This window comes from Calypte anna, chromosome Z (assembly GCF_003957555.1).
Source record: "Calypte anna isolate BGI_N300 chromosome Z, bCalAnn1_v1.p, whole genome shotgun sequence".
Taxonomy (NCBI): Eukaryota; Metazoa; Chordata; class Aves; order Apodiformes; family Trochilidae; genus Calypte; species Calypte anna.
Genome location: NC_044274.1, coordinates 72393407 through 72419280, shown reverse-complemented (window position 1 = coordinate 72419280; position 25874 = coordinate 72393407). Strand labels below are relative to the sequence as shown.

At 39.2% G+C, this 25874-nt stretch overlaps 1 protein-coding gene across 1 annotated transcript in view; it reads left to right on the top strand.

The window, feature by feature from the left end:
- The window catches only part of FAM172A (family with sequence similarity 172 member A), a 204094-nt gene that overhangs the window by 29683 nt on the left and 148537 nt on the right, over nucleotides 1-25874 (top strand). Inside the window, exons 4-5 of the mRNA XM_030467632.1 lie at nucleotides 1477-1578; nucleotides 4164-4264. Coding sequence (XP_030323492.1) covers nucleotides 1477-1578; nucleotides 4164-4264 — 203 coding nt within the window. The remainder of the gene's footprint in view (nucleotides 1-1476; nucleotides 1579-4163; nucleotides 4265-25874) is intronic.

Here is a 25874-nt window from a genome sequence, read left to right as displayed (position 1 = left end):
TGTTTGTGTGAATTGAATGCCATGGAGATTGCTGTTAAACAGATTGGAAGCAGAAGTGAGGTCTTGTTGGGAAAGCCACATTTTGAAGTCTTGCCAGTCATTATCCAGTGCTGTGTGGCTATTTAGACACCACAGAAATGCTCATGTGCTGTGGTAGAGGTTGGAGAGATGTTGAATTTCAGCAGTCATACAAGATAGCCTTTGGTCCTCCAGACCTAGCAAGTGAAATCACTTAGAGAAGAAGGAGCTGATGATGATAATGGACAGTGGAGTAAATATGTCATTGGAAACCAAAGAGTTGAAAAAGAGCGGGCCAAGAAATGGTCAAGAGTCTTGCAGCTAGTTTTCAATATGTCTAAATGGTTAGAAATATCAAAGGATTAATGTGCAATTACTGAGCTCAGTTAATGTAGGTTTTGTCACTGGTGAAAAGACTAAGCTAAAAGAATGATACGAAACCTATTGAAATAGATTTTTTTTTTAATATTAAAGGATGGAAGTGTAGTTATGTCACAGTAAGGAAGTTGAAAGAAAAATGAGTCTTTTCAAACTGTTTTCTTTTCTCTGAGCTACAAGGTAAAGGTAATAAACCATCTTGACAGAGAATACTTAATGGATTTCCTTGATAATATGTGGTTAACTTAATTTATGGAACAATAATAGTGAAAAGTCAGTGTAGCACTCCTAAACTGAATGTATGTGTGGTCTTCAGATTCATTTATGAGATTGTAGGATAGTATATTTCATGGAATCCTGTTGGATCATTTCTTGATTTTATTAGTAATCAGAGAACAGGATAGCATCAGGTTGTGTGAGTCAAGGGCAAAGGGGACAGATATTTTTATATTATTGTCTGTGTACATATTAATATTTCAGTAGGTAGTTGTAAGCAAAAAGTATCCCTATATGCTTGCCTCTGGTTAAATGTCAATCCTTAAATCTAGAGTGAAGAATGCAGACTGAACTTATTTTAGTGTACTTGCATTATTGAATGCAGGCTGTACTAGGATATACCATCTTAGAAAAGGATGTGTTTGTCATCTCTGACTATAAGATAGATGACAATCTTCTCTACCCTGGGGGTTATTTTAAGGATAGTTGTTGAGAGGAGGGCTCAGATAACTCAGTCTATTTGGGTATTAAACCATGATGCAAACCAAAGAGGTATTTCTAACCTTGAGGGTAATGAACCACTGAAACAAATCACTGGTGGCTTCCCTGTCCCTGCACATTTTATTCTTGAACATTAGAGACAGATAGATAAGTAAATAAATAAAAAGAAGATAGGCTGGCAGTGAGGCCCAGCTTTTGAATCTGGAATGAGATTTCCACTAACAAAGTCCTATGTTTAGGAATGTGTAGGATGTCCTTCTGCCCTTAAGATCTGCAGATCTGAACAAACACATTTTGTGAGTGTTAATAGTGAAATAAAATAGACGTGGCTTGCCTTACGTAATTTTTCTTTTCCTTTTATAGATTTATTGTCTAGAATAGACTTGGATGAGCTAATGAAAAAAGATGAGCCACCACTTGAATTTCCTGATACTCTGGAAGGATTTGAGTATGTTTTCAATGAAAGTAAGTCAAGTGTCTGTAAAGGCTACACTTTGAATAATATGGAGAGGCTATCAGAACATTATTACACCTTATAAATGTGTATTAGAATTTTATACTTTTCTGTCAATAATAAAATTTTAAGTGTTATTGATAATGGACTTGTAAATGTAGCTAATTGTCAAAAAAACCCCCCTCATTTGTTACAATACTGTAGGTTTGTGCTGTGCATACCTCTTGTTTTCTGTTACAGAATTGTTGATCCAAAAAATCTGACAAGAATTTCTGTAACACTGGCATTAAAAAACCAAAAATAAAAAGTGGTCACTCCTTTAAGAACCATTTTACTTACTGGTCCATTTTCATGGATAAAGAGAAGCTGTTATTCAGCTAATAATCTATCCCAGTTATTTCATTGATCTGAGTAGGAAAACACCTATTTATGTTGATGGAGTGATGCTCAGTGCCATAGACTGTCTCTTACTCTCCTGGTGTGGGTCACAGTCCAAGTGTGATGACTTCAAGTCCTTCCAGCTAGCTGTCTGTGTGTGTTAGATGAGTTAGTGGTATTTGTAATTTCCAGTGCATACATTTTAAAATCCAGCTGAGAAATAAGCCTCTGAGTAAAGTAATACCAGACTCTGGGAAATGGCTCTTTTCAAGATTGTTTGAAACCTGTAGGACAAATGGGGCCGTTTACAATGCTGCTACTTTGCAGTGCCTGTTCTGTGAACAGAGGAACTTTAGTTTCTAAATCTGCCTGTCTTACATCTTCCACTTTTAAAGAAAAAAAGAGCTTTCCTTTAAATGATAGTCATTTATGCAACACTTAGCTTTTTAATACCCTGATGGCTTTCACAGGAAGGTACTTAGAGACTGAAAGTGTCATGAAAGTGATGCTCTGTCTTTGATGGGAGGGGTTCAGCTCTGTCACTTTTCAGCTCCTTATTTTTAGATCTGCACAGTGTCTACGGTCTTCCTTACTGACTTCAGAGTTAATGGTTCATATGTGGTTGATAAAAAGGGCTGAAATTTGAATTTTGGGGAGTGATGTTTTAGATTGATATTGTTGAATATTCCATAACTAAGCTCACAGCCTGAGTGGCTTCCACAGAATGCAGCAAAACATATTAAATATGCTACTGGTCAGCAAAGCAAAAAGGTCTTAATTTTGCTATTCTTCATTTAATTCAAATGTTTCATTATGTACTCTTATGTCATAGTCAGGCTTCTTTTTATGATGGAAAAGGAAGATTTTTATCAGATCTAAGGACTCTGAAGAAGAAGAGGGTTCCTGAAAGCCACAGGAGAAATATGCCAGTTATTTCCCTCACTTTACTTGTGGAGAGTGTAACTTCATTTAATATTTAATAATGTACTTGAAGAATAACTAGAATGAACATTAAAGCCAGAGTTACAGCGAAAATGTGAGATGAAGGGTATTTGGACCTGAGACAGGAATACAAAGTTGGGTAGAAATATTTCCCTGCTGTCTGTTACACGAGATAAGACAGGTCTGGAAAAAAAAAATCAAATAAGTAGATAAGTATAACTATAAGAGATACAAGATCTTAAATATTTTATCTAAAGCATCGAGAATCGACTTGTAAAGGTCCTGAAAAGGTGTGAACTAAGTTAGCAGTTTCTTACTATTCAAGAGGAAAAATTTTGCTAAGAAACCTTACCTTCATCATGTAGGCATTTCAGCTTTCAAAAGAGATGCTTGTACATACCCTGTTTTTAATGTTTCTCTGCTTTGCTGCACTTTGGTGGTGCTCTGAGATTGTAACCAACATTTTACTTAATAAAGTGAAATATTACTGATAAAATACATGTTTTCTCAAGTTTGCTGTATGTTGGCCTCCATTATTATTTATTATTGTTGTTATTAATATAATTCTTATTATAATATTACTCAGTTGATGTCTTCCTCTTTAATTGGATATGTTACTAAAATTTGAAATAAGCGTGGCCAGCTGCAGAAAGTTACAGTGGAATCTAAGAGTAGCTTTTTTTTTTTTCTCTCTGTTGGAGCATTTTGCTTTCTTCTACTGTTAGACTCTCAGAACTCTTAGTTGTGCCGTGCTTAGGAGTAAAGATGTTCACCTCATCCGTGCACATTTCTCCAAATTAATTTATGATATTGTTAATCGTGAAAATAAATGTTTCCTTTCCTTCCAGCCCATGTTGTACTTATATTTCTTGATAAAGTGCAGTTGAGTTTGCAATTAGGAATTTGTAGCTATGGTTTGATCATCTCATTGACACTGCTGATCATATATTAACTACTAAAAGTTTCCAGTTCACTGTTTATCCCTAGCAGTTGGGACACAAATTTCTTGCAGAGCAGTTTTCCATTTGCTATCTGCAGGTGATATCACTACCATCCCTTGTGTTTAGTAGATTTAGCTAGCAGTTTGTACCATTCACAGAAAATGTGCTTTTTTTTACAGTTTTCCCTCCAAAATAACCATAACCAGAAACGAGAAGGCATCCATAGCAGCTCAGCTTTTTAGATGTAGACTTCCTTTAAAATTCTCAGCAATTACACCTGCCTGACTTTTAATGAAAGAGCATATTAACGTGTAATGGTTTTGTTTCTTTTACAGAGGGGCAGTTAAGACACATAAAAACTGGTGAGCCATTTGTTTTCAATTACCGTGAGGATTTGCATAGATGGAACCAAAAGCGATACGAAGCTCTTGGAGAGGTACATGAATTCTGTACATAAATTCTGTGTGTATGTGCCTGTGTGCATATGGATTGCTCTGCTGTGTCCCTTCCTGTGCTTCTCCGTAGAAGTGATGCTTTTCTGTAGGTTAATAAAGCATTTAGAGAAGCTGCAGCATGTTAATAAATGGTGTTTAAGGATTTGTTGAGTGCCAGTGCTCTAACAGGGATTTCAGGTTTTTTCTGCATAGCTTGAGACAGACCATGGTTTGACTTTAGTGTGTGTTCAAAGTAGGATACCAGCTAGATTACACATTTGGGAGAATATTACACAGGCCAGTGTTTTTTTCAACTTCCTTCTCTGTGAGGTGAAACACTGCCCACAAAACCGTGGCATTTTACTTTCTGTATGAAGGGAAATGCATCTGTTTTTCTCATGTTACTGGGAGACATCAGAAGCCACTGGACTGATTAAATAGAGATCTGATGGTTAAATATTGGTGTATTAGATATTTTAATAAAATTAGTTCTTCCCAGGCTTTCTCTAGGACTGTTGTAGACATGTAGTAGGTGTCAAAGCAACTTACGGTATCTCTCCTTTTTTTATGTGAAAACAACTTTAATCTCAGAATGATGCCTTTTGCAATGCTTTGGGAGTCAAACCATTGACTTGAGAAAAAAGGCAGCTGATCTGAGTGCAGCTCAGTGTGTGATGAGGTCTTCCTTGCACCATCACCACTTCCCCCGCGCAGCATCAAAACCAGGCTTACCTCTAGGTAGTAGTGTTGCTCGTGTCCCAGTGACTTTTGGAGGTCCATGGAGGGAGGGGGTTGCACAGTTCTGTCTTTTAAAGGTCTTTTTTGTTAAGACCTTTAAGTAACATATAAACTAGACCTTTATATAACATATAAGATATATGTTATATAAGACAATATAACATGGCACGTGTTTTCTCTTTGAATCATCATGGCAAGCCATTCAAGAAGTGCTTTTGCCTCATGGCTCGTCTGCTTTCATTAGTGTTATTGTTTTAGTAAGGATTAAGAATATTTATTCTTCACTTTGTTACTGTAATCCAGACTACTCAAAGATACATTTGATTGTGCATGTTTTGGCATTTTAAACTTTGCTATCATGGTTTAACCCCAGAGGGCAGTTCAAGCCCCCCAAGCTCCCTGCTGTAAGGTGGGGGTAAAGACTCAGAAAGGCAAAAATGAGAAAATTTGTAGGCTGAGATACAGTTTAATAGGCAAAGCAAAAACTGTACATGCAAAGTAAAGCAAAATAAGGAATTAATTCACTGCCTTACATCACCAGGCAGGTGTTTAGCCATCTCCAGAAAAGCAGGGCTTTTCTTCATGCTTAATGGTGACTTGGGAAGATAAAGTGCCTGAGGGGAAGATAACTCTTGAGCATCCCCCCTTTTTCCTCCTTTCTAGCAGCTTTTACTGATGAGTATGACACTATATGGCATGGATGCCCTTTTGGTCACTTGGGGTTGGCTGCCCCAGCTCTGCCTCCTTCCAGCTCCTTCTGAGCCTCCAGCCAGTACTTTTGTGTACTAGAGTAAAAGAAAACTAAAATGTCTGAAATGACAGCATTGCTGCAAAGTAAGCAGTGTAAAGCATTTTGGTCAAGTTTCTTGGATGGATGAATAAGTATTTACTTAAGTACTTCAAGAAATGCTTTCTTACAGCTTCTTGTGCTGCTCAGAGTGCATTTGCAAAAGCTGTATAAGGCAAAAGCCTTATTACTTAGCCTTTTCTAGGTATAGCAGCAATATTCTGGGAATTTCTGTAGGCACTGAGCATGCAAGCTCAAGAAGGGAGTGCCCAGCAGAGTCCAGAGACCATCGTGATGAGCAGGAATATCATTCTGTGTGTCCTTAACCTCTGCCAAGTGATGCTCCAGTGCTCTTTTTCACTCATCCCCTCTTGTTTCCATCAGGGATCAGCCTGAGCTTTCTGCTGACTGTGCTGGAGCTGCCCAGCTCTGGAGCACTGCTTTGTCCTGCCAGAGCTTTGTTCCTGGGGATTGAAGAACTTTGGTTTTTATCTCCTTCTCATTCCTGCAAGAACTGTGGCAGGGGAGGTGACAGTGGGAGCTGCTGTTTGTCACCAAATCCTTTCTTCAAAAATGCAATGTGCTTCAAAAAGGCAATGTGCTGCTGCCCAGTCTGTTGCATTATCTGTTACTTGGTCTTTCTTCCCTTTCTTCCCTTTCTTCCCTTTCTTCCCTTTCTTCCCTTTCTTCCCTTTCTTCCCTCTCTTCCCTCTCTTCCCTCTCTTCCCTCTCTTCCCTCTCTTCCCTCTCTTCCCTCTCTTCCCTCTCTTCCCTCTCTTCCCTCTCTTCCTCTCTTCCCTCTCTTCCCTCTCTTCCCTCTCTTCCCTCTCTTCCCTCTCTTCCCTCTCTTCCCTCTCTTCCCTCTCTTCCCTCTCTTCCCTCTCTTCCATCAGGAAACAGCTTGGCACCGTGCTCTGAGTGCACGGACCTTCGCCTGTGCCTATATTGCTCAAATATCCCCATTTTCCAAATAAATGAGTTGGATGTGAAACAACTACAAAGATGAGAACGTCTCCACGTGGTCTTCTGTGCTGTCACAGCTTCTTGCTCATGTTTGGCAACATCATTAAATTTTTCACTCTGTGCCTCTGAACACTGAGTGCCAGAGATTCAGCCCATAGTGGTAGAGTGAATTTTGGGGATTTTTGGTTAACCAGGAGACAGGATATGCCCATGGGGTGGGTGACTTTTGACTGTGAACTGTTGACTTAGTTGCAGTCATTCTCTGTGTTCAGGTTTTAGTGATCTCTGGAAATGCACTTTGTCTGTACTGGAATGTAAAAGGCATGGAGGGTTTGAGGTCAGGAACCTGACACGGTGAACTGTTCTAAGTTGTTTTTTTGTATTTTTAGAAGAAAAAATCCCCACCTGTTATTAAGTTTGTTGTCTGCTAGGTACTGCTTGATACTACACAGTTCTTCCAGCAAGCCATGAATTTAGAAATGCTGCTTTGTGTGTTTTTGGCACCATGAGTGTTAATGCAGCTCTCTAGGAACACAGGGGGCACTGGCAGCCAAGACATTTGGCACTTCTTCATGTGATAAAACCTTTTCTGCCAGTGATTGGTGGGTCACTGATGTAGATTTTAAATAATACAGCTTTTGCTTCGAAACATCATTCTTTGTCTTTGGGAGTTGTCTAAAATGGATTTGTGGGTGAACAGTTGTGTAGCTGGACACACACTGAGATGATAAAGTAGGTAGGCTTGAGTCACTGGAGGAAAGTGTTTCATGTGTTCTCTATTTCCAGTATTAGCTAAGTCACTGTATGCAGGGTTTTTTAAGTTTTAAAGGATATACCTGTCCTCTTCAAGGCTATTTTTTTACTGCACATACATGTTGTGGGCTGCTTTAAATGTGTTTTGGTAATTTCAAGAAGTGGATGTACTTCCTGGTCTTCCATTACAGCATCATTCTTTCTTGGAGCATTAATAAATTTTCATTTGGTAATCCATGTCATGAATACACAATCTGTGATGTTCTGCCATTACTCTGGCTGTATGGAAATTGATTCTTCACAAATTACAATGGTTTGTCAACATCTCCACTTCTTAGATCTCTTTATTCTTCATTCATTGATCTGTTATTTCAGGCACACAATTTGTTCTGCAGCCTCTTGATATGTGCTCCTAATAGACAATTTAATGAACTGTTCATAATTCTGCGATTCTGGTTCAGTCATTGCTACTGCAGCATTGAATTTTGTGGAGAGCCTCTCCATTCGCTTTTTAAAAATTAAAATGGCAACAGAAGTGCAGAGAACGTGGTGTTGCAGCTGCTTCTAACTGCTGATTAATCCATGTGCAAGTTTCAAGTGTGATTGAGGACAATTTCATGACAACAGTTCAGTTGTTACAGATACACCATTCCAGGTCAAGCTTGAGGGTTTTGAGTTTTTTGTTTGTTTGCTTGTTGGTTTGTGGGGGTTTTTTTTTGCTGTTGGTTTTGGTTTTATGGGTTTTGGGTTTTTTTCCTGGCCAGGAGATACTGAGGTTTGGATTCTGGCTTGAACTCCAGACTCACAGGGTATATGTCTCCTTGCATTTTAAGTAGATGTCTGTGTTTATTGTTTGCACTGCACTTTCTGTTGATATTATAGCTACTGAAATTGCCAAGAATGAGGTTGAGCTTCTGCCTGATCATAACATGGGAATTAGCTGGAATTATAAAGACAATACTAGTAAAATCTGATGCTGGGATTTTACCATGCCTTTTGCCAGCCATGAACCTTGTGCTGATATTGAGCTTTTGCATGAGAAAGATTATGTTGATGTTCTTCTTCCATGGTCCTGTAGTACCCAGAGCACTCCTAGCATCAATAAGCAGATCCTGTCTGTCCCTCTGTGTGTCTCTTAGAGCTCTGGAACTGTGTAATTATAACTTGGTGATGACTTGGAGACCATTTCATATTTTTGTGAGTGCCATACCAATGAAGTAAGTGACTTTTACCTGTCCTGAGAGTTTACATGGCTGCCCATTTCTTTAAGTAATCCAAATAGAATTTCACAGAATCACAGAATCCTAGGGGTTGGAAGGGACATCGAAAGATCATCTAGTCCAACCCCCCCTGCCAGAGCAGGGCCACCTAGAGCACTTCGCATAGGAACGTGTCCAGGCGGGTTTTGAATGTCTCCAGTGAAGGAGACTCCACGACCCCCCTGGGCAGCCTGTTCCAGGGCTCTGTCACCCTTACAGGAAAAAAATTTTTTTGAATATTCAACTTGAACCTCCTGTGCTCCAATTTACACCCATTACCCCTTGTCCTATCACTGGTCACCACTGAGAAGAGCCTAACTCCATCTCCCTGACACTCACTCCTTACATATTTGAAAACATTGATGAGGTCACCCCTCAGTCTCCTTTTCTCCAAACTAAAGAGACCCAGCTCCCTCAGCCTTTCCTCATAAGGGAGATGTTCCACTCCCTTAATCATCTTAGTAGCTCTGCGCTGGACTCTTTCAAGCACTTCCCTGTCCTTCTTGAACTGAGGGGCCCAGAACTGGACACAATACTCCAGGTGCGGCCTCACCAATGCAGAATAGAGGGGGAGGAGAACCTCTCTTGACCTACTAACCACACCCTTTCTAATGCACCCCAGGATGCCATTGGCCTTCGTAAATATGTACATTATGGTGTGAGCTGTAAAATAAATGCCTCTGCTGTGGGCCTGTTAAAGGACTAGCACTGCTTTGAACTGCAGCCTGCCTGACCAGCAGAAGCCTATAAACAAATAGCAGAAGAGTTGTGGTTATTTTTTAGAGTTGCCACACCACAGCCCCAGAAAATACCTGAAACAGATAAGGAAAGCAAAGAAGCAGAATGCCTAAGTCAAGAAATTCCTTCCATATTTCATATATGATAAGATACAGTTAATTTTACATCAGCAGAGAAGTCTTGTCCCACTAAATAAATTGTTTTAAAGTATGTGCACAGTCTGAGGTGCAGCTCATCATAAAGCAGAATAAACATCAAGGTCAGTATTTGGGAGGGGGGAGAAAGTATGCAGAAATATGACAATGACAGCCCATAATTAAGAACGCTAAGTAGTAAAATGGAAATTTATTTTTTTCCAGATCTCCTTTAAGTTAGAGAACAGCTTGGTCTCAACATTATTTAAAAAATAAGCGTTCACCTGCTACTAATTTCCTCCTTGGTTGCAAAGAGCATTATTTGTTTGGATGACTGAAAGAAGCTATTTACATAGCACAAATGAAAGCATAGAGCAGCAGAAGAGGACATGTAAGTTAATGAAGAAGGAAGCATTAAGTAGTCTGCATTTGAAAGGGTGGCTTCTTACATGAATAACCCAAAATCTGATGATAGGCTGCACGTGCACCTGATAGTACTTAAGGTCCAATCTTGCAGCCGAATCTCATGTGAATAAACTCAATAGGTCTGATCTTGTGAATAAGGGCTGCAGGATCAAGTTCCAAATAAATTTTGCAGATGATTAGTACAAATCCTTACACTCTAGTTTCAGTTTCTTTGCACAGACAGATTGTCATTAAACATTCTGGATATTCTCCGGCTAGTAAGGCTTTAATAAAATAAAGAATTTGCTGTTCTTCATGGATTAAGCAAAATAATGTTTGTGTACTTACTGTTATGTGTCTGTTTTTAGTCATCTAGTGGATGGAAAAAATTGTTTTACTGAGAGGACAAAGTACATTGATAATGATGTAGCTTTGTGGACATTTGTTTTCATGGGATTCTTGCTTGGCTGGGTCTGTTGAAGAGTTGGTTCTGTTCAAAGAGATCAGATGCCAAATACTTAACAGGTGTCTGTTGAGCATTTGTAAACTGAATTTTTTCAGGGTCTTGTATTACAGTCAAGTCAGGGTAAACTCTCACAGGGACAGCAAAAATCTTTACGGAGAACCCATCAAACTCTTTGTAACTCCATGTCAAGTAGACATAAACTTTCAAAGGTAGAGTGAAAGCATCTGATTGAAATATTTTCCCCCACCATTATTTTTGTAAGTGGTTAATCCTAATTTAGTTGGCCTTCTTTGGAAGCCATTTGATAGTGATCTTTCTGTGCATGTCATGCCCTGTCTACTAATGAAAGTTGCAGAAGGTTTCTGAAGAAGCAGAATTTTACAGTGAGGTAAGTGTCACAAACGTACTTAGAGTTGTACTATTGGGCAAAAATAGATAGCTGAGCAGAAGGATATTAGGCAAGATATTTTAAATAAAGTGTGATCTCATTTATTATTAAAGAAAAATCCAAATGGAATAGGCACTTTGGAAGGTACTCATTCAAGAAAATGCCTAAATGACACATCAGTTTTTGGACACCTGGGTCAGTTACAAATGGAGTTCTTTTAGGAATCCAGGCTTTATTGGTTACAAGGTTTTTTCACATTAACTTGATTATTTTCAATTTGTGATAGGTAAGTGTGAAGCAGAAGCATGACATGAAAGACTCTAAGCAAATGATATAAAGTACCTAAAAATTGGACAGGATATTGAATTTCTCTCTAGTAGAAGTTCTTAATCCGTAAGTAATACATTTCCATAAGGTTCCAGTCCTTTCACTCCTTTTTTTGAACCATTGCCTTTGATAACAGAAAGAAAATACTAGGAGGGGCAGCACATGAAAATCTGACTCCTGTATTTTACTGTCTTTAGAATTTTAGAAATATTTCAGCTTTTAACAATCTGTTCCTCTTCAGTGTTGATGTTTTTGGTGAGTGAGATAGACGGACGGAAGACAACGATTGAAGACTACTTAATAGTACCTAAGGAAATTTAAATTTAAATACCAATCTTTGTTGCATGCAATATATTCATTTGCATATGCTAAATCTGCTTTCAAAATCTGCTGTTTGTGAAGACTTTTTACTGGAACGATTATGTCAGATGTGCTTCAGTGAACTCTTCTAGTTTGTAGGCAGCAATTGGCAGTAGGTTGGTTCATCACAGTAACATGACAGTACTCGAAAGGTTCAGAGATAGTTTCATAATTATTGTTAGCATGATTCTTGAAAGAAATGATGAGCATCTCATAAACCCAGATGGGAATTTGTTACATTGTTGATAAATGTGTTGATAAATGTGTTTTACATTTTTAAATTGATAAACAGTGAAAAGCAGAGAAGATACAATAAGGCAGATGGTTGTTTATAAAGCACTTGCAAGTTGCTGCAATTCAAAGAATGGTACTAATTGTTAAAAAGAAGACAAAATTTGGAGTAGGGGGAGTGTTTCAATGAGTTAATCATGAGCTTTTTTAAAATAAAACCTTCAGCAGCTTTAGTTCAATTAGAACCATTCTTGCCATCCTGGGTTTATATGCAAAAGTTTAGACTCTCAGTTCTTAACAAACTTTTGTACCAACCATTTTCCCGTGGCTGCAATGAAAAATACAGCTATTCCACCTTTTATCTAACTGTATCCATTCCTTTCTTTCTCCTATTTCTTGTTAGGAAAAAAAGATTTATTGCACAGCAGAATAAAATTGAATGTTCATCGGTCTTATTAATCATTCCTTCTTAAAAACCAGTGTGTAAAGTAGTGAACTCCAAAATCATCAGCAAGGAAGTAAGATGGGTGTAGTTGGGTTATTTTTTGTTAAAGGAATGGTGGAAAAAAAAATTTTTGCCAACTAGATGGCTGGAAAAAAAATTACATACTTAGGTAGTGCTCCGGCAGAGTACAAATCAGCCCATGTGATGAAACCAGTTGGTTCACCTTTTCCTTGAGAATGTTCAGTTCTTGTTGCCATCAGTGACATTAAAAGTTTCTATGAAAGGAAAAGTGTTTTCCTACTGTTTCAGCAGGAGTTTTTTGAAAACCAAGAGATATGTAGATTGCTGCCTTCATCAAGCAGCTCTTTTAAAATATGTTTAATTTACCTCAGTTGCAGAACTCCGGAAGAGTTAGTTCTCTTTCAGAGGATTTTCAGCTTTTCCAGGGTGAAGAAATTAACACTTTCTGTGTTTTCAACAAGAAACCTACATCCTTCAGTTTTCTGGTAATATTTTTATTAAAATTCAGTAGAACAAATGATGCTTTTTAATAAAGCTGTATCAGCTGTGTCAGTCCTTAACAGGAACAATGAAAAAGGGAAAAAAAATAAATCATAAATCAATAGAGTGTTGTATTTCTTTATATGCAAACAACCTAAAATTACTGTAAGATGCTCCAGCTGCTCAATTCATTAACTCAATCACAACTGATTTTTGGTATCTGTTATCTTCTGTGGATCACTGCAGAGGAAGCACCCAGTTACTATGCTTGAAGCTGCTGGATGCAGTAATGACTATTAAGGAAGATAGGTTGAAATGGTTTGGTTATTTAGGATTTTGGGTGACTTAATACACAAGTATGTTTATTCACTTGTGCACTGTCCTGTCTCTAACTATTCAGAAAAGTGTTGTTCTCCTTTACAAATTCATTCTCACACTTAGGGTTTCTGCCTCTTCAACTTTATGAGTACTTGCACCTCCTAACTCTTTCTGGGGTATTTGCCAAATCCTTGACTTCCTCTCTTGAGTGACATCCAGAGTATGTTGTTGGTGATAAAATACTTAAGATCTACAAGAAGGAGAAACAGGACTTTTCTCTTTTCACTGGATTAACTAGGGGAAGCATCCATAGGGTGGGTTGTGGGGTTTTTTGCATTTTTTCCAGTAATGTAAATTGAATAAGTGTTAGGGTAACTTTCTCTTACTTCACTGTATGTCTGACACTCAATAGCACAGGCTGGAAAAAGTATGTAGAAGTCTTTGAAATTTCTAGATTCAGGAATTCAGCTTCTCTCCTCTGTTTCCACTATATATGGCTCTGTTCCAGTGGGGTTTTTGGTAAAATAAAACATATATCCATATAAAGATAAGATTAAGATTACGTTAAAATAAAACATATGCATCCCAGTTGGAAATTATGGGAGAGTTTCACATGAAAGTACAAATAAACATGTTTCTTTCATATTTGAAAATGTGTTTCATTGTAACATGACCTTAGTTTTAGATGTGGTTTATTTTTATGCTTTGGGCATGTGCCTTTGTCTCATACTGGGAGGAGTTTTGGTGCAGTGGATCTTAAACCTGATGTTTGAGCAAGAAGGGAAAATACTAAATGTAGGAAAAGGCTTGGCCACTGTAAGCTGGTAGTGCCAAGCAAGACACCTTTGGGGATGTTCTTTGTTCTTTTAATTTCTGATGTTGGTTAGAAAAGTTCAAAAAATGTAAACTGAAATGAAAAATGGGGGCTCAGTATTTTATTTTCATGTAAGTTAGATACACAAGGCACAAAGGAAGTGCTCTGTAGTAGGTTGCACTAGCTGGAGGTAATGACAAACTGCCCCTGTGCTCATCCCTGGTGAGGCCACAGCTTGAGTCCTGTGTCCAGTTCTGGGCCCCTCAGGAAGTTCAGGAAGGAGCTTGAGGTGCTGGAGCAGGTCCAGAGAAGAGCAAGGAGGCTGTGAAGGGATCCAGCAGAATTCCTGTGAGGAAGGGCTGAGGGAGCTGGGGGTGTTGAGGCTGGAGAAGAGGAGGCTCAGGGGAGACCTCATCACTCTCTCCAACTCCCTGAAAGGAGGTTGGAGCCAGGGGGGAATTGGGCTCTTTTCCCAGGCAACTCTCAGCAAGACAAGAGGGCACAAAAGGTCTCAAGTTGTGCCAGGGGAGGTTTAGGTTGGAGATTAGAAAGAATTTCTTTCTGGAGAGGGTGATCAGGCATTGGAATGGGCTGCCCAGGGAAGTAGTGGATTCTCCGTGTCTGGAGATCTTTCCAAAGAGCCTGGATGTGGCACTCAGTGCCATGGTCTAGCAACCGCAACGGTGGTTCAAGCGTTGGACTTGATGAGCGCTGAGGTCCCTTCCAACCCAGCCAATTCTATGATTCTATGATTCTATGAAATGAAAGAAAGAAATTACTAGTAGTTTATGAGGCTTGTAAGAAGGCAGAAGGCTCAAGCAGAAGAAAAAGATTTAGGACAAGTAACCAGAAGAATTTTTTAAATGCAGGTACTTGGAAAGCATTCCCACTGCCTGATCACCAGGGTTTCAAAGCTCAGTTTCTTCTATGCCATTAACAGTATCAAGATTGATTATCACAGTTGATCTCAACTTTTGAAAACAAATGGGGTTGTTTTTTTGTAATTTTTGTTGACAGAACATTTTAATTCTGCTTTAGTAGATACTGTGGTTATGCACATCAAATTTTTGAAGTGAACATCTCTGTTAGTACTGACTTACAGAAGCTTTCAGCTTCTAAGTTTTACAACAAATGTTGTTCTGTCTATTACCTATAAACCTGCCTGAAACTGCAGGTAGCAGTGGAGATGGAGAATAATGCTAAAATAGCCACCAGCAAAATAGAATCAATGAAACTCCAGGATGGGAGGTGCTTTTGTGGAGGCAGAATGAGGTATCACAGCTGTCAGGACACGATGCTGGTAGCTGACACAAGTTCTTCCTGGGTTTTCTTCAGGTTAAAACTTCACATATCTTTTATTAAGGGAGAGCATTGGCTGTTGTTTTATTTTATTTTATTTTATTTTTTTTCCCACAGGAAGGGCATGCCTTCTGCAAAAAAGCAGGCTGCTCACTGGAAAACAGTGCACCCAGCATCCCCATTGCTCAGGAGATGCAAACTGAGCTCCTTCAGCATCTGTGTGCAGCAGGATATGCCTGTGTACAAATGCTGCTGTTTCTGTCTAAGCAGCAGTTATCAAAGATGTGAGTGGTCAGGGTATCACCTAAACAAATGGCCAAGTTATGGCAAAACTCATGAATCCTTTTCCAGTGTTACAGTGGTTTGTTTTGTTAGGTTTGTTGGAGTAGTGCAGCAGTCATTGTAGTAAATGCACCTGCTGGGTGAAAATGCAGTTAATATCATACGTGCTACCTACTGGAATTGTGTGCAGAAGGGCAGAAGCAAATCTCTCTGTCACACACTTAAAGTGTACATTGTGATCCATAGATGTTTGTACTTGTTCATGGCAGCATGAGCTTTGCTATTACAGTGATGGCTGAGGACCATATCTTTTCTGTTCTAGGCATCCACATGGGCATAGCATTCACTGTCGCAGCAAAAGGGTACAAGAATTTACTTTGTGACTAAATCCAGTAGTGCAAAAATGGGTGATGTCTTCTTTCCCATTTATGTCTTGATGTGCCTATTGAGAGAAATCTTTGTGAGGGATGAAGAAACCTGATTTGTTCTTTACAGGGGATGCACACACCTCCCCAGTGTCCTGTACAGGTTTGGAATGACAGGCCAGAGCGTAGGTACACAGAAAGAAAACAAAAGTTTGTTATAAGTTTTAATAATAATAATATGATAGAGCTAAAGGACATAAATCAGAGTTTCTGCTACACCACAGCTGACAACCCAAGTGCCATAGCAGCTACTTGTTAATTAATATGTGCAAGATCCAGAGCAGTAATCAAATCAATACTTCAGAGCAGTGTGTTAAAGCAGTAGTTCGGAGCAATAGTTTAAAGCTGGCTCCATTTTTAAACAGGGATTGATGTTACTTGATGGTGGTGGGTAGCTCCTTTTCACTCAGCTTGTGAGGAGTAACCACTGGAGGGGACACCCTGCTCAAACTGGGGATAATCAGCACACTTCAGGACAATTACATTCAAGTCCTTTGTGCCTCTCTACCTGCAGGCAGGTGTTCAGACACATCCAGGGAAGGGCTCCATCACAAATAGCAGTGACTGGGGAAGACAAATACCCCATCAAAAGAGTCATTCCAAATGTCTCCCCCTTCTTCTTTCTTACTCCAGCCTTTGTTCTGAGCATGACACCATATGGCATCACATATCCTTTTCCTTGCTCTCCTGGCTGTGTCTCCTCCCAGCTTATTGTGAACCCAGAACCTGCTTGCTGGTGGGGCATGGTGAGGAGCAGAAAGGGCCTTGATATGCTGAGCAACACCTAAAGCATCCCTGTGTTACCAGCTCTGTTTTCATCACAAATCCAAAGCATAGACCCATACATGTATGGGTATGAAGGAAATTAACTCTGCCCCAGCCAAATCCACCACAAGGTGATAATTGTAGCTCGGATGTGTTTAGTGGTGGCAGTGGTTATTATCTTAGAGAATAATTTTTGATGCACCTCTGGAGGTTCTGCAGTCAACTCCCCTGCTCAAAGCTTGGGCAGCTTCCAGGTTATATCAAGCTGAGCAGTTAAAAAAATGCAGAGAGCTGTTCAGGAGGAACACCCAAACTGTGTTACAGATATCTGCATACTCCAGTGATGGAGCTTCCTGGTGGACAAGAGACCCTAAGAGAAAATTGCTTCTGTGAGATGGGAGAGAAATGACCGTGGTAGATGGGGATAGGCTCATGCATTTTTTGAAGCTGTCTTCTTAGGGAGAAAATGTTCTGGTTTCTGAGTTTTGTGAGGTGGTCAGATGTAATGATTCACTGACATTTTGTGTAAGTACAGTATGAAATAAACTCCAGAAGGAGCACCACGAATCTTAAGACAACTGTTAACCACTTGTGCAGAACGGGTGTTGAATGTCAGACTGTTGCAGTCAGAATGTGACACAGACGAAGAACAGTTGCTTGCTGTATCAGAGCTATGGTTCTGTCAGGTGCTGCCATTAGTATGGATCTTGCCACCTGCTCCCAGATTCCTCTGTTATTTGTAGTTTCAGTTTCAGAGTGCATATTGCCTCCCACCATCTGATTTCTCAAGATGCGTCTCATGACGCACTGGAAAAAGTGTAACCTGATGGGGTGCATCTCCCTGCTCAACTCCACTGTGTTTGGCAAAACTGCACTTTTTGGGGTGTTTGGCAAAACTGCACTTTTTGGGGTGTTTGGCAAAACTGCACTTGTTGGGATTGTTAGAGAGTACTGGATGCTACTTTGCTGGGGACTGCACATCAGGATTAACAATGGAGTGAGAAGCTTCATGAGTTCTTCAGACATCAGCATAATGCCATGCTTTTTGTCACAGTGATATGAAAAAAATATTTCCAGGCGGGCATGTTTGTAAACAGATAAAATTAAAATGATTTTAATAGTAAGTACGTTGAAATAAGCTTGTGGAAATGATCAAGAGTGCATATTGAATAGCAAGTATATACCTTAAAAGCAAGATCGCTTCTACCTCAGTAAGCTAAAACTGCAAAGTAATAAAGTACATAATATTTCTTTCTGGAAGAAATATTTCTTTATCTAGGTACAGTATGCTTGATTAATTCCAAAGTAAATTGGTGAAACCGAGTTTGTTGATCTTTTTGTAAGAAAAATCTAATTTCAGTTCACGGTCCACCTAAAAGTTTAAAATACCTTTACCACTGTATTCTAGAAAGTTAGAATCTTTGCTGAAATTTGTACTATATCCTTGTGTTTTTAAGTTTCATGGCCTTACCTGTCCATCTCCACAGGAAACCCACTGGGGATATTACTATATACATTAGAAAGCATAATTCATTTGGCTTCGGTGTTAAGTGACCTGCTAATAATTTTTGACATAAAAATAGCCTGTAGCCCTAGAGATAATATGAGTAGAGTGAACAGAAATTAAGTATATCATAAGGTGAATAAAAGTGAGAATTGAAGGTTGATGCACATTTTTAATCCTGTTTCATAAAGGTGTTTTTTGACAGACTGCATTCATTTTGGGCTGATTTCCAGTATTCAGGAATGCATGTGTTCTTGATCTTTCATTGCAACTCATCATTTTATTAATACTGTGTTGGGAAAATTAGACACATTAGCCAGCAGCACAAATAGCAGGAGAAGCCACAATGTTAATTTCTCCTCAGCCCAGCCAAAACCAGATTATTTGGCTCAACATGAAAAGGAGCAGCAGCAATTGTCTCCAGTATCAGTGGAGGCATTTTGCTGTTGTAAAAGAAAACCCAAAGCATCCGTTTCTTGAACCCAAGGAAAGGCTTGGTCTCTGCCATGGGTTAGGGGACAGAAATGGGGTTGGCATGGCAAGCTGCTGGTTTCTGTTTACCTGTGCCTTGCTATTGCCCATGAATGACTTCAGTAGTAGCTGCTGACCCTTTTCAAGCTGCATCCAGAAGCAATCTGCTAGAGCATCCTCCCAAGCCTGGCTCACAGGTTGCAGCAGGACCTGGAGTTATGTGTCATTGGCCTCAAGCTGCACCAGGGGAGGTTTAGGTTGGATGTTAGGAAGAATTTCTTCACTGGAAGGGTTATCAGGCATTAAAAACAGGATTCCCAGGGCAGCTGGGGACTCACCACCCCTGGAGGTGTTTAAGAGCTGTATAGATCTAGTGCTTAGGGATGTGGCTTAGTTATGGTCTTGTCCATGTTAGGTTCATGGTTGGGCTTGATGATGTTAAAGAGCTTTTTCAACCAAGGGAAGGGCCCTGTATCTCAGTCAGGTTGGAGCCACCTTGTGAACACTGGCCAAAAGGTAGTCCCAGGTTTACAACTGAAGTCTTGGTTTGTAGAAGAGAAAAAAGAAAAATGAGAAGCATGGAAAACAAGATTATAGGCTGTAGATGGTGATGTAGATGGTGATGCAACCACTTGCCACTCTTCAGCCTGACTGGTGCCAGACTCTGTGGCATGCTGGTCCCCTTGTGCCTCTTCTGACTGCAAGAAAGAGGAGAGCCTCAGACCATTGGCTTGTGGTCCTATATATATATATATATATATATATATATATATGTATATGCATGTTTAAAGTAACTGAGAATTTTCATGAGATGAGCCCAGGTTAATCATAGAATAATTTGGGCCTATTAATCTATTATTTAGAATTATTTGGGCCTATTAATCTATTAATCATGGAATTATTTTGACCTTTGAAGGTCCCCCAGCCCAAACCCCCTGCAGTCAGCAGGGGCACCCTCAACCAGGTCAGGGTGCTCAGAGCATCCTCAAGCCTCACGTTGAACATCTCCTGGGATGAAGCCTCAACCACCTCCCTGGGCAGCTTGTTCCATTATTCCACTACCATGGAATGACTGATGATGAAGATGCTCCATGGATGTGTGATCACAGCACACATACTGTTGAATGGAGGAATAAACATAGCTTTGCATTTGATGGAGGGCAGGTCATCCCCAGTGCAGATTCTCTGCTCTGTTCTCATGGCAGAGAGACAATTGTACCAAATTATCTTGTCTTAGATCACGTTTCTTATAGGCAAAAATCTGTCTGATTCCTAAATGTCCTGGTTTGGGCCAGGATAAAGGTCCTGCCCAAACCAGGACACTAAACTCACCTTTTCATTTCATTCTCTTTGGCTGTTATTTGTGTTCACTTCATTCTATCTCATACACAGTGGATTTCAAATGTCTTTCACGTGTCTTTCTATGTTATAGCACCCATTCACTGGGCACAGAATTCTGTAGGCTAGCAGCTGTGGTATAATTTGCACACTGCTGCTCACTGTTGGTGATGTCCATTTTCCTTATGTGCATCTATTTGGTAAAATTGCCTACTTAGTGTTTCTATGACATACTATAAAGGTTACAGAAACCAGATGCTGTGAAAACATTTACTTTTTCCAGACAATATGTTAATATCGTTGTTCAGTAGGAGCAGTCTTTACTTCTACTTGACAAACTTGTTACTGATAACTACTGTATTGAACCACTTGTCTAATCAAATGTGTCCAGCCCCTCTAAAAGAGCAAAAAATCCCATTATGCAGACTTCTGGTGGGAAATAGGCACCAACATGAACCAGTCCTGGTCACATAGTATATAAATGGACATCAAAACACAGTATTTTCTGACTCAGGCTCTTTCATAGCTTCACAGACTTTTTAGAAGTAACTGTTTAATTAGTTGGACATGCTAAGTATTATGCTGTTTTAATACAGAATTTGCATTGGAGCTTGCTAAATGTCCCATTTGACAATAATAATTAAAAAAAAAACCAACTTCTCATGGTATTTATATTCAGTAGAAGGTCAAAGATATAATCTAATATTTGAATTTTGCAGTAAATCATGAGTTGTTGTGATCCTTCTTATAATCACTGTCCTGTTAAGCAATTCCATGTGTAGCTGGGCTGTGTCTTGGTGTCTGGACTGAGAAAACTGTGATTCCTTCCCAAACAAGGTTTATAGGTAAAATTCATCAAACTGTAACAAATTCTAGTCTACAGAGCTTCAGCAACTGTTTTTTTCTCTTCTCCTGATCCTCCTGCCCACATATCTTAATGAGAAGTGTGACTGATTTGCTGTCTTTAGACATGCACATGCTGCATGATTGGCTACATTAGATTTTCAGTTATACTTTTATAGGAAGAAAGCATCTGCTATGCTTTTTGGCCACCAGTAAGATGTTTAACACTGTCCTTACATACTATCATCTTGTTATAAATGAATTAGTGTGGGCCATGATGTTTATTCTATAAACCTCCGTTGCCTTGTAATATTGTTTTAAAAATAAATGAGAAAAAAACCCCCACATTAATCAACCTTTACAGTTTGGATTTATTGAAGACATTTCAAATAATACTTTATTTCACTGTTAAATGATTAAAGTATTTCATACAAGAGCAAAAGTGTCAGGATTTTAATTGTCACATATCAAGCAGTCTTCCTCACCTCTTGATCGGAAGTTCTCCTGGCATTTGCCATACCTGGAGTTTGTTGTAGTTTGCTCCCTCTTCAGAGGGACAAAATTAAGCTATATGGGCTCAATCATATGGAAGAAGAAGGGGATAACTTGAGAAAAGGTGAGGAAAAAGAGCAGAAAAAGATTCGTCAGTGTCCAAAGGTGTTTTGTTCACCTTAAGCTTGATACACCCAGAAGAGACAGTGCCTGCAGGGCAGGTTTTTCTCTCCTTAAGGGCAAGTTTCTTTTAGACAATTGGGTGTCATAATCATAGATCAGAAAAGCAGATATAAAGCTTGCCATTTCTCTTAGAAGTTAACTGCTGGCTTTTGTCAGCCACTCAGAATATGTGAGAGTCCCAAGTTTGTCACTGAAGTATGTAATGAGTTAATGACGCTGGTGTGATCTGTTTTGTTTCCTTGACCTAAGTACAGGCATTATTTAATAATGAAACTATAAAAAATCTTCCTGAATTGTGTTTTTGAGGTTATCAAACACTACTTCTGCCAGGAAAAAAAAAAAAAAAAAATGCTGCCAACAGTTAGCTCTGTGGACCTTTTTAGCTAAATTTATGTAAATCCAATTTATTTTGACCCACTACTGTTCTGGAGCACAGTGACAAAATGGTTAAGACATCATGCTATGGAAAGAAGGTGTTGAGTTCTGCTCTGGATTTGCATAAAATTAAGCCCTCAGCCCCATCTGTGAATATTTATCTGGTCATTTCTGCTGAGGAATCAAAGGTGGCAAAATGAGATGCTTGACACATCACTGACTTTTTTGTCTGTGACTACAAAAGCTGGTATGCTTTAACTATGTTAATCCGATATGTCAGTTGGGTTTGGCATGGATTTTTAACCTTTCAAAACTGCATAGCACCACCTCCCCACCTAAACTACGTTTCTTTCATTAATAGTTGGAATAATCAAAACTGCAACTGCTCTTTATTCCAGATCCCTTTTCATAACTCACCTCAAATGTGAGATCTAGTCACAATAACCAGCCTACATTTTAATTCTTGAATTGGAATATTTACATGTGTTTATAAGCCTCATTTATGCTTTTTTCTCTGTTGTTCTTTTGGGCTTTTATTAATTTCCTCCTTTGTTTTGAAATCTTGTCATCATTTTGTTTCTTATTTCAGCTTGCATATAGAAGAGGTCATGCTGTCTGCTGGTACTGCTTCTAGTGCAAGGTGCTTGATTGAAGCCTCTCCTTAATACTAATATATATATATATGTATGCATATTTAAAATAACAGAGAATTTTCATGAGATGAGCTATGCAATTAATCCATTTCTGAAGCCAAATAATGGCCAAGCAATTTCTAAAATTAAAGATGCTTTTCATAAAGAGGAAAAAGAGGAGAAAGGAAAAACAAAAAATAAACCAACAGGTGTCAGCAAAGACCATGTAACAAAACATAGGGTCACATCACATCAACAGTATATGCTGCATTCATGACAAATCCCTGTTGTTTCTCATTTAATTCTCTCAAAAGATCTTGAGATCCTATTTGTGATCAGTCAACTCAGAGTCCAGAATATCATGACCATGTGTTAACATTGAATGGGTTTCAGTGGAAACTGCAAGAAATCCCTTAGAGTGAACGTCAATTCCATCTTAATGAATTGTTCTCCCACACTATAATTCAAGTGAGGTCTTTTGTGCATTTTGAAAATAAAATGCCATTGATTTCTTTTTTTTTTAATTTTTTTCTTTTTTAATTTTCTTGTTTTGTTTTGTATTGATGTTGTTCAGCTTGCAGTGAACAGAGCCTATAGAAAGTCCATTCAGCCTCAAGGATTTTTGTTCTGGCGTGGTGATGGTGGATTTTTTTTTTTTTTTTTTCTGTTTGTCCCAGTTCTTGGGTAGGTATGTGTCCAAGAGCAGGATGTCAAAAAGTTCCTTTGCATCTCTCATTGTTACTTTTTGGCAGGTTTGTCACTTGAGGGTCAAAATAAAGCTCATTCAGCCAAGGCTATGGTAGCAAGCCTCGGGTCAGTCCCACCACTTGAGATTTGCCTCAGGGCAGTCAGTTGGAATTCATTTTGCATTTTTTTTTCACTGAATGTTATTGCTCCTACACTGCAAAGAGGAAAAAGTTGTGGCTAGACTGCTGTATGTTATGAGGATTGCTTCCTTCTCATGCTTGTTTTATCTTTTTGCTTTAAAGGCTTATCTCCAGCCAGGAGACAAATCTTGCAGAACAGGAAAATCCATTACTCATAATGGCATTGCTGCAAGTGGTTTATGCTTGTTTGTTTTTAAGATTACTGATAAAAGCTCTAACCTGTGTACACTGCCTGGAAGTTCTTAGAAAATACCAGTAGTGCTGAGGGGCCTGAGCTTTTAGGCTGAATTCAAATGATTTGAAAACAGTGTCCTTTCTCTGCTGGTGAGAGATCCATTTATTGACAAAGATAAATTCAGGAGGTGATAATTTGTGATGTTGGGTCTGAATGGATAGTTGGGAGCATTTTAGAGGTCTGGGGAGTTTGCAGTGAATCTTTCCACGTTCTGTGTGAAGTCCAATCATGCTACTTTAGGAAAAAAGGGACACAAAGGCAAATGAGGTTGATTGTGGTCTTTTGTTTTTCTTCAACTCAAAGTATAGCAAATTAAATCTGAGTGAGTTACTTTGGAAGGTAGAGGGTGGTCAGACTTCAGTGATTGATTTCTGAGCAAGTCTTTTTAATATATATTATTGCAATTGTTCCTTTTTTTTTCCCTCTATCATGCGTATATAGGCAATTAAAGTGAGATTAAAGTTAACTCATAAAAGCTAATAAGCAATATCACACTACTGACACTAATGACACTAATAATGTACTAACCCTTTTTGTGATGTGGCTTTCAAAAAAAAGAAAAACCAGGAATTCAAGCAAGAAGAAAAGTGCTATCACACCTGTGTTTTATTAGCAAATCTTAATTTTAAATGTATCAATATAATTAAAAAAAAACAAACTGGCCACTAATAAAAGCCTACAACAAATTTATTGCCATTAGATTCTCTTTCTCTCTGGACTTCCATGTGCTTTGAGAACTGTATTTAGAAACTAATGAAAACAAGTGATCTGATAGGGTGTTTAAGGAGTGTTTTTTCCCTAGGTGACATCTTAATAGGCAGAAGCCTCCTTTCCACTAAGTAAGCACATCATTGCCAACACATCTCACTCCTGATGGGAAACAGCTTCAGTTAACACTGAGAGAGTAGTTCTGTCTCCATTCACATTTAGTCCTTGGAGTAGTGAGAAGTGGTAACAGGAGTAGTAATGACACTGATGGGGTTGTATTTGTGTTTTGAGTACCTGTGAATGAGGAGCATGAGGTGGGAAATCTCAGATGCATCCAGCTGGATCTGGTCCACCAGAAGAATAGATTTAACTGGTGATTTGCCCCATTTCCTTTTTCTCCAGAAATGTGGTAGGAGTGTATAGGAGCAGGAAATGGTGTGGACAGCTTGGGTTAACAGCCTGTTAACTATCCTTTCTTCTTGTAATCCATCCTCTGCCATGTGAGTGGCTGTAAGGTCAGCTGTTTGCATGTGCTTTATCCTTTGTCATGTCCTATGTGCTTGGGTTTTTTTTCATATAATCTCTAATTTTAGGCAATGGAATAGTCTCCCCAGGGAGTTGGTGGAGTCACCATCCCTGTAAATATTTAAAACTCATGTAGATGAGGCATTTCAGGACATGCTATAGTGGGGTTGGGGGTTGCTGACAGTTGGGTATGGTTATCTTAGAGGTCTTTTCCAGCTGTGGTGATTCAGTGAGATGTTAACCATACACCCACCATTTGGTAGGGTTGTTGGGGTTTTGGCCACGAGGGATGCATATATGGGAAAGGAGAGGGACACGCGGTATATGATTGTCTTCGAAGAGACTTTGTGGTTTGCATTCACCAAAGGGTTCTTCACATCTGCTGTGAATCCATGAGCTCACGTTGAGCGGTAACAATTCCCAGTGATTCCTGATAGGTGTTGGTTTAGGAGTGAAAGGCCACAAATCACACCAGCCCATGTAATTTCTTTAATATGTTTTGTGTGGTTTATTTTTCAGGTAATTCAGTCTACAGAAAAGTTTTTGTAGTCTAGTTTTGTCTTTTTTTTTTTCTTTTTCCCCTCCATGTCCAGTTCGCGGTTGTTCTGTTCGTGTCTGTAGCATGGTGGTGGGTAGGGTTACCCATGGCTGGGTTTGAAGGTGGGATCATGCTCAAGGGGTGAAAGACAATTCAGAGGGCTTGGGTTGTAAAGCACAGCAGGGGGGGAACTCAACAAGCAAGGCTCAGTGCACTTCACTGCATCACAGCATGGTTCTGATGTGGTATGTACTGAAGCAGCTCCTCTGGATTAGGATGTAGGTGTTATGAAACAAGTCGCTGAGTTGTGATCTGCTGTCCGTGTACCTGGATATCTCTGTTATGGAAAAGTTCACCAGTGGGTCAGCTGCAGTGGGGTCTGCTCTTCCTCATGGATGTGAGGCTGGTTCATGACATTTTTGATGTTATAAAACTTCTTTCAGTTTCTTGCGGACTGAAACAGGAGTTGTATTATTTTAAACT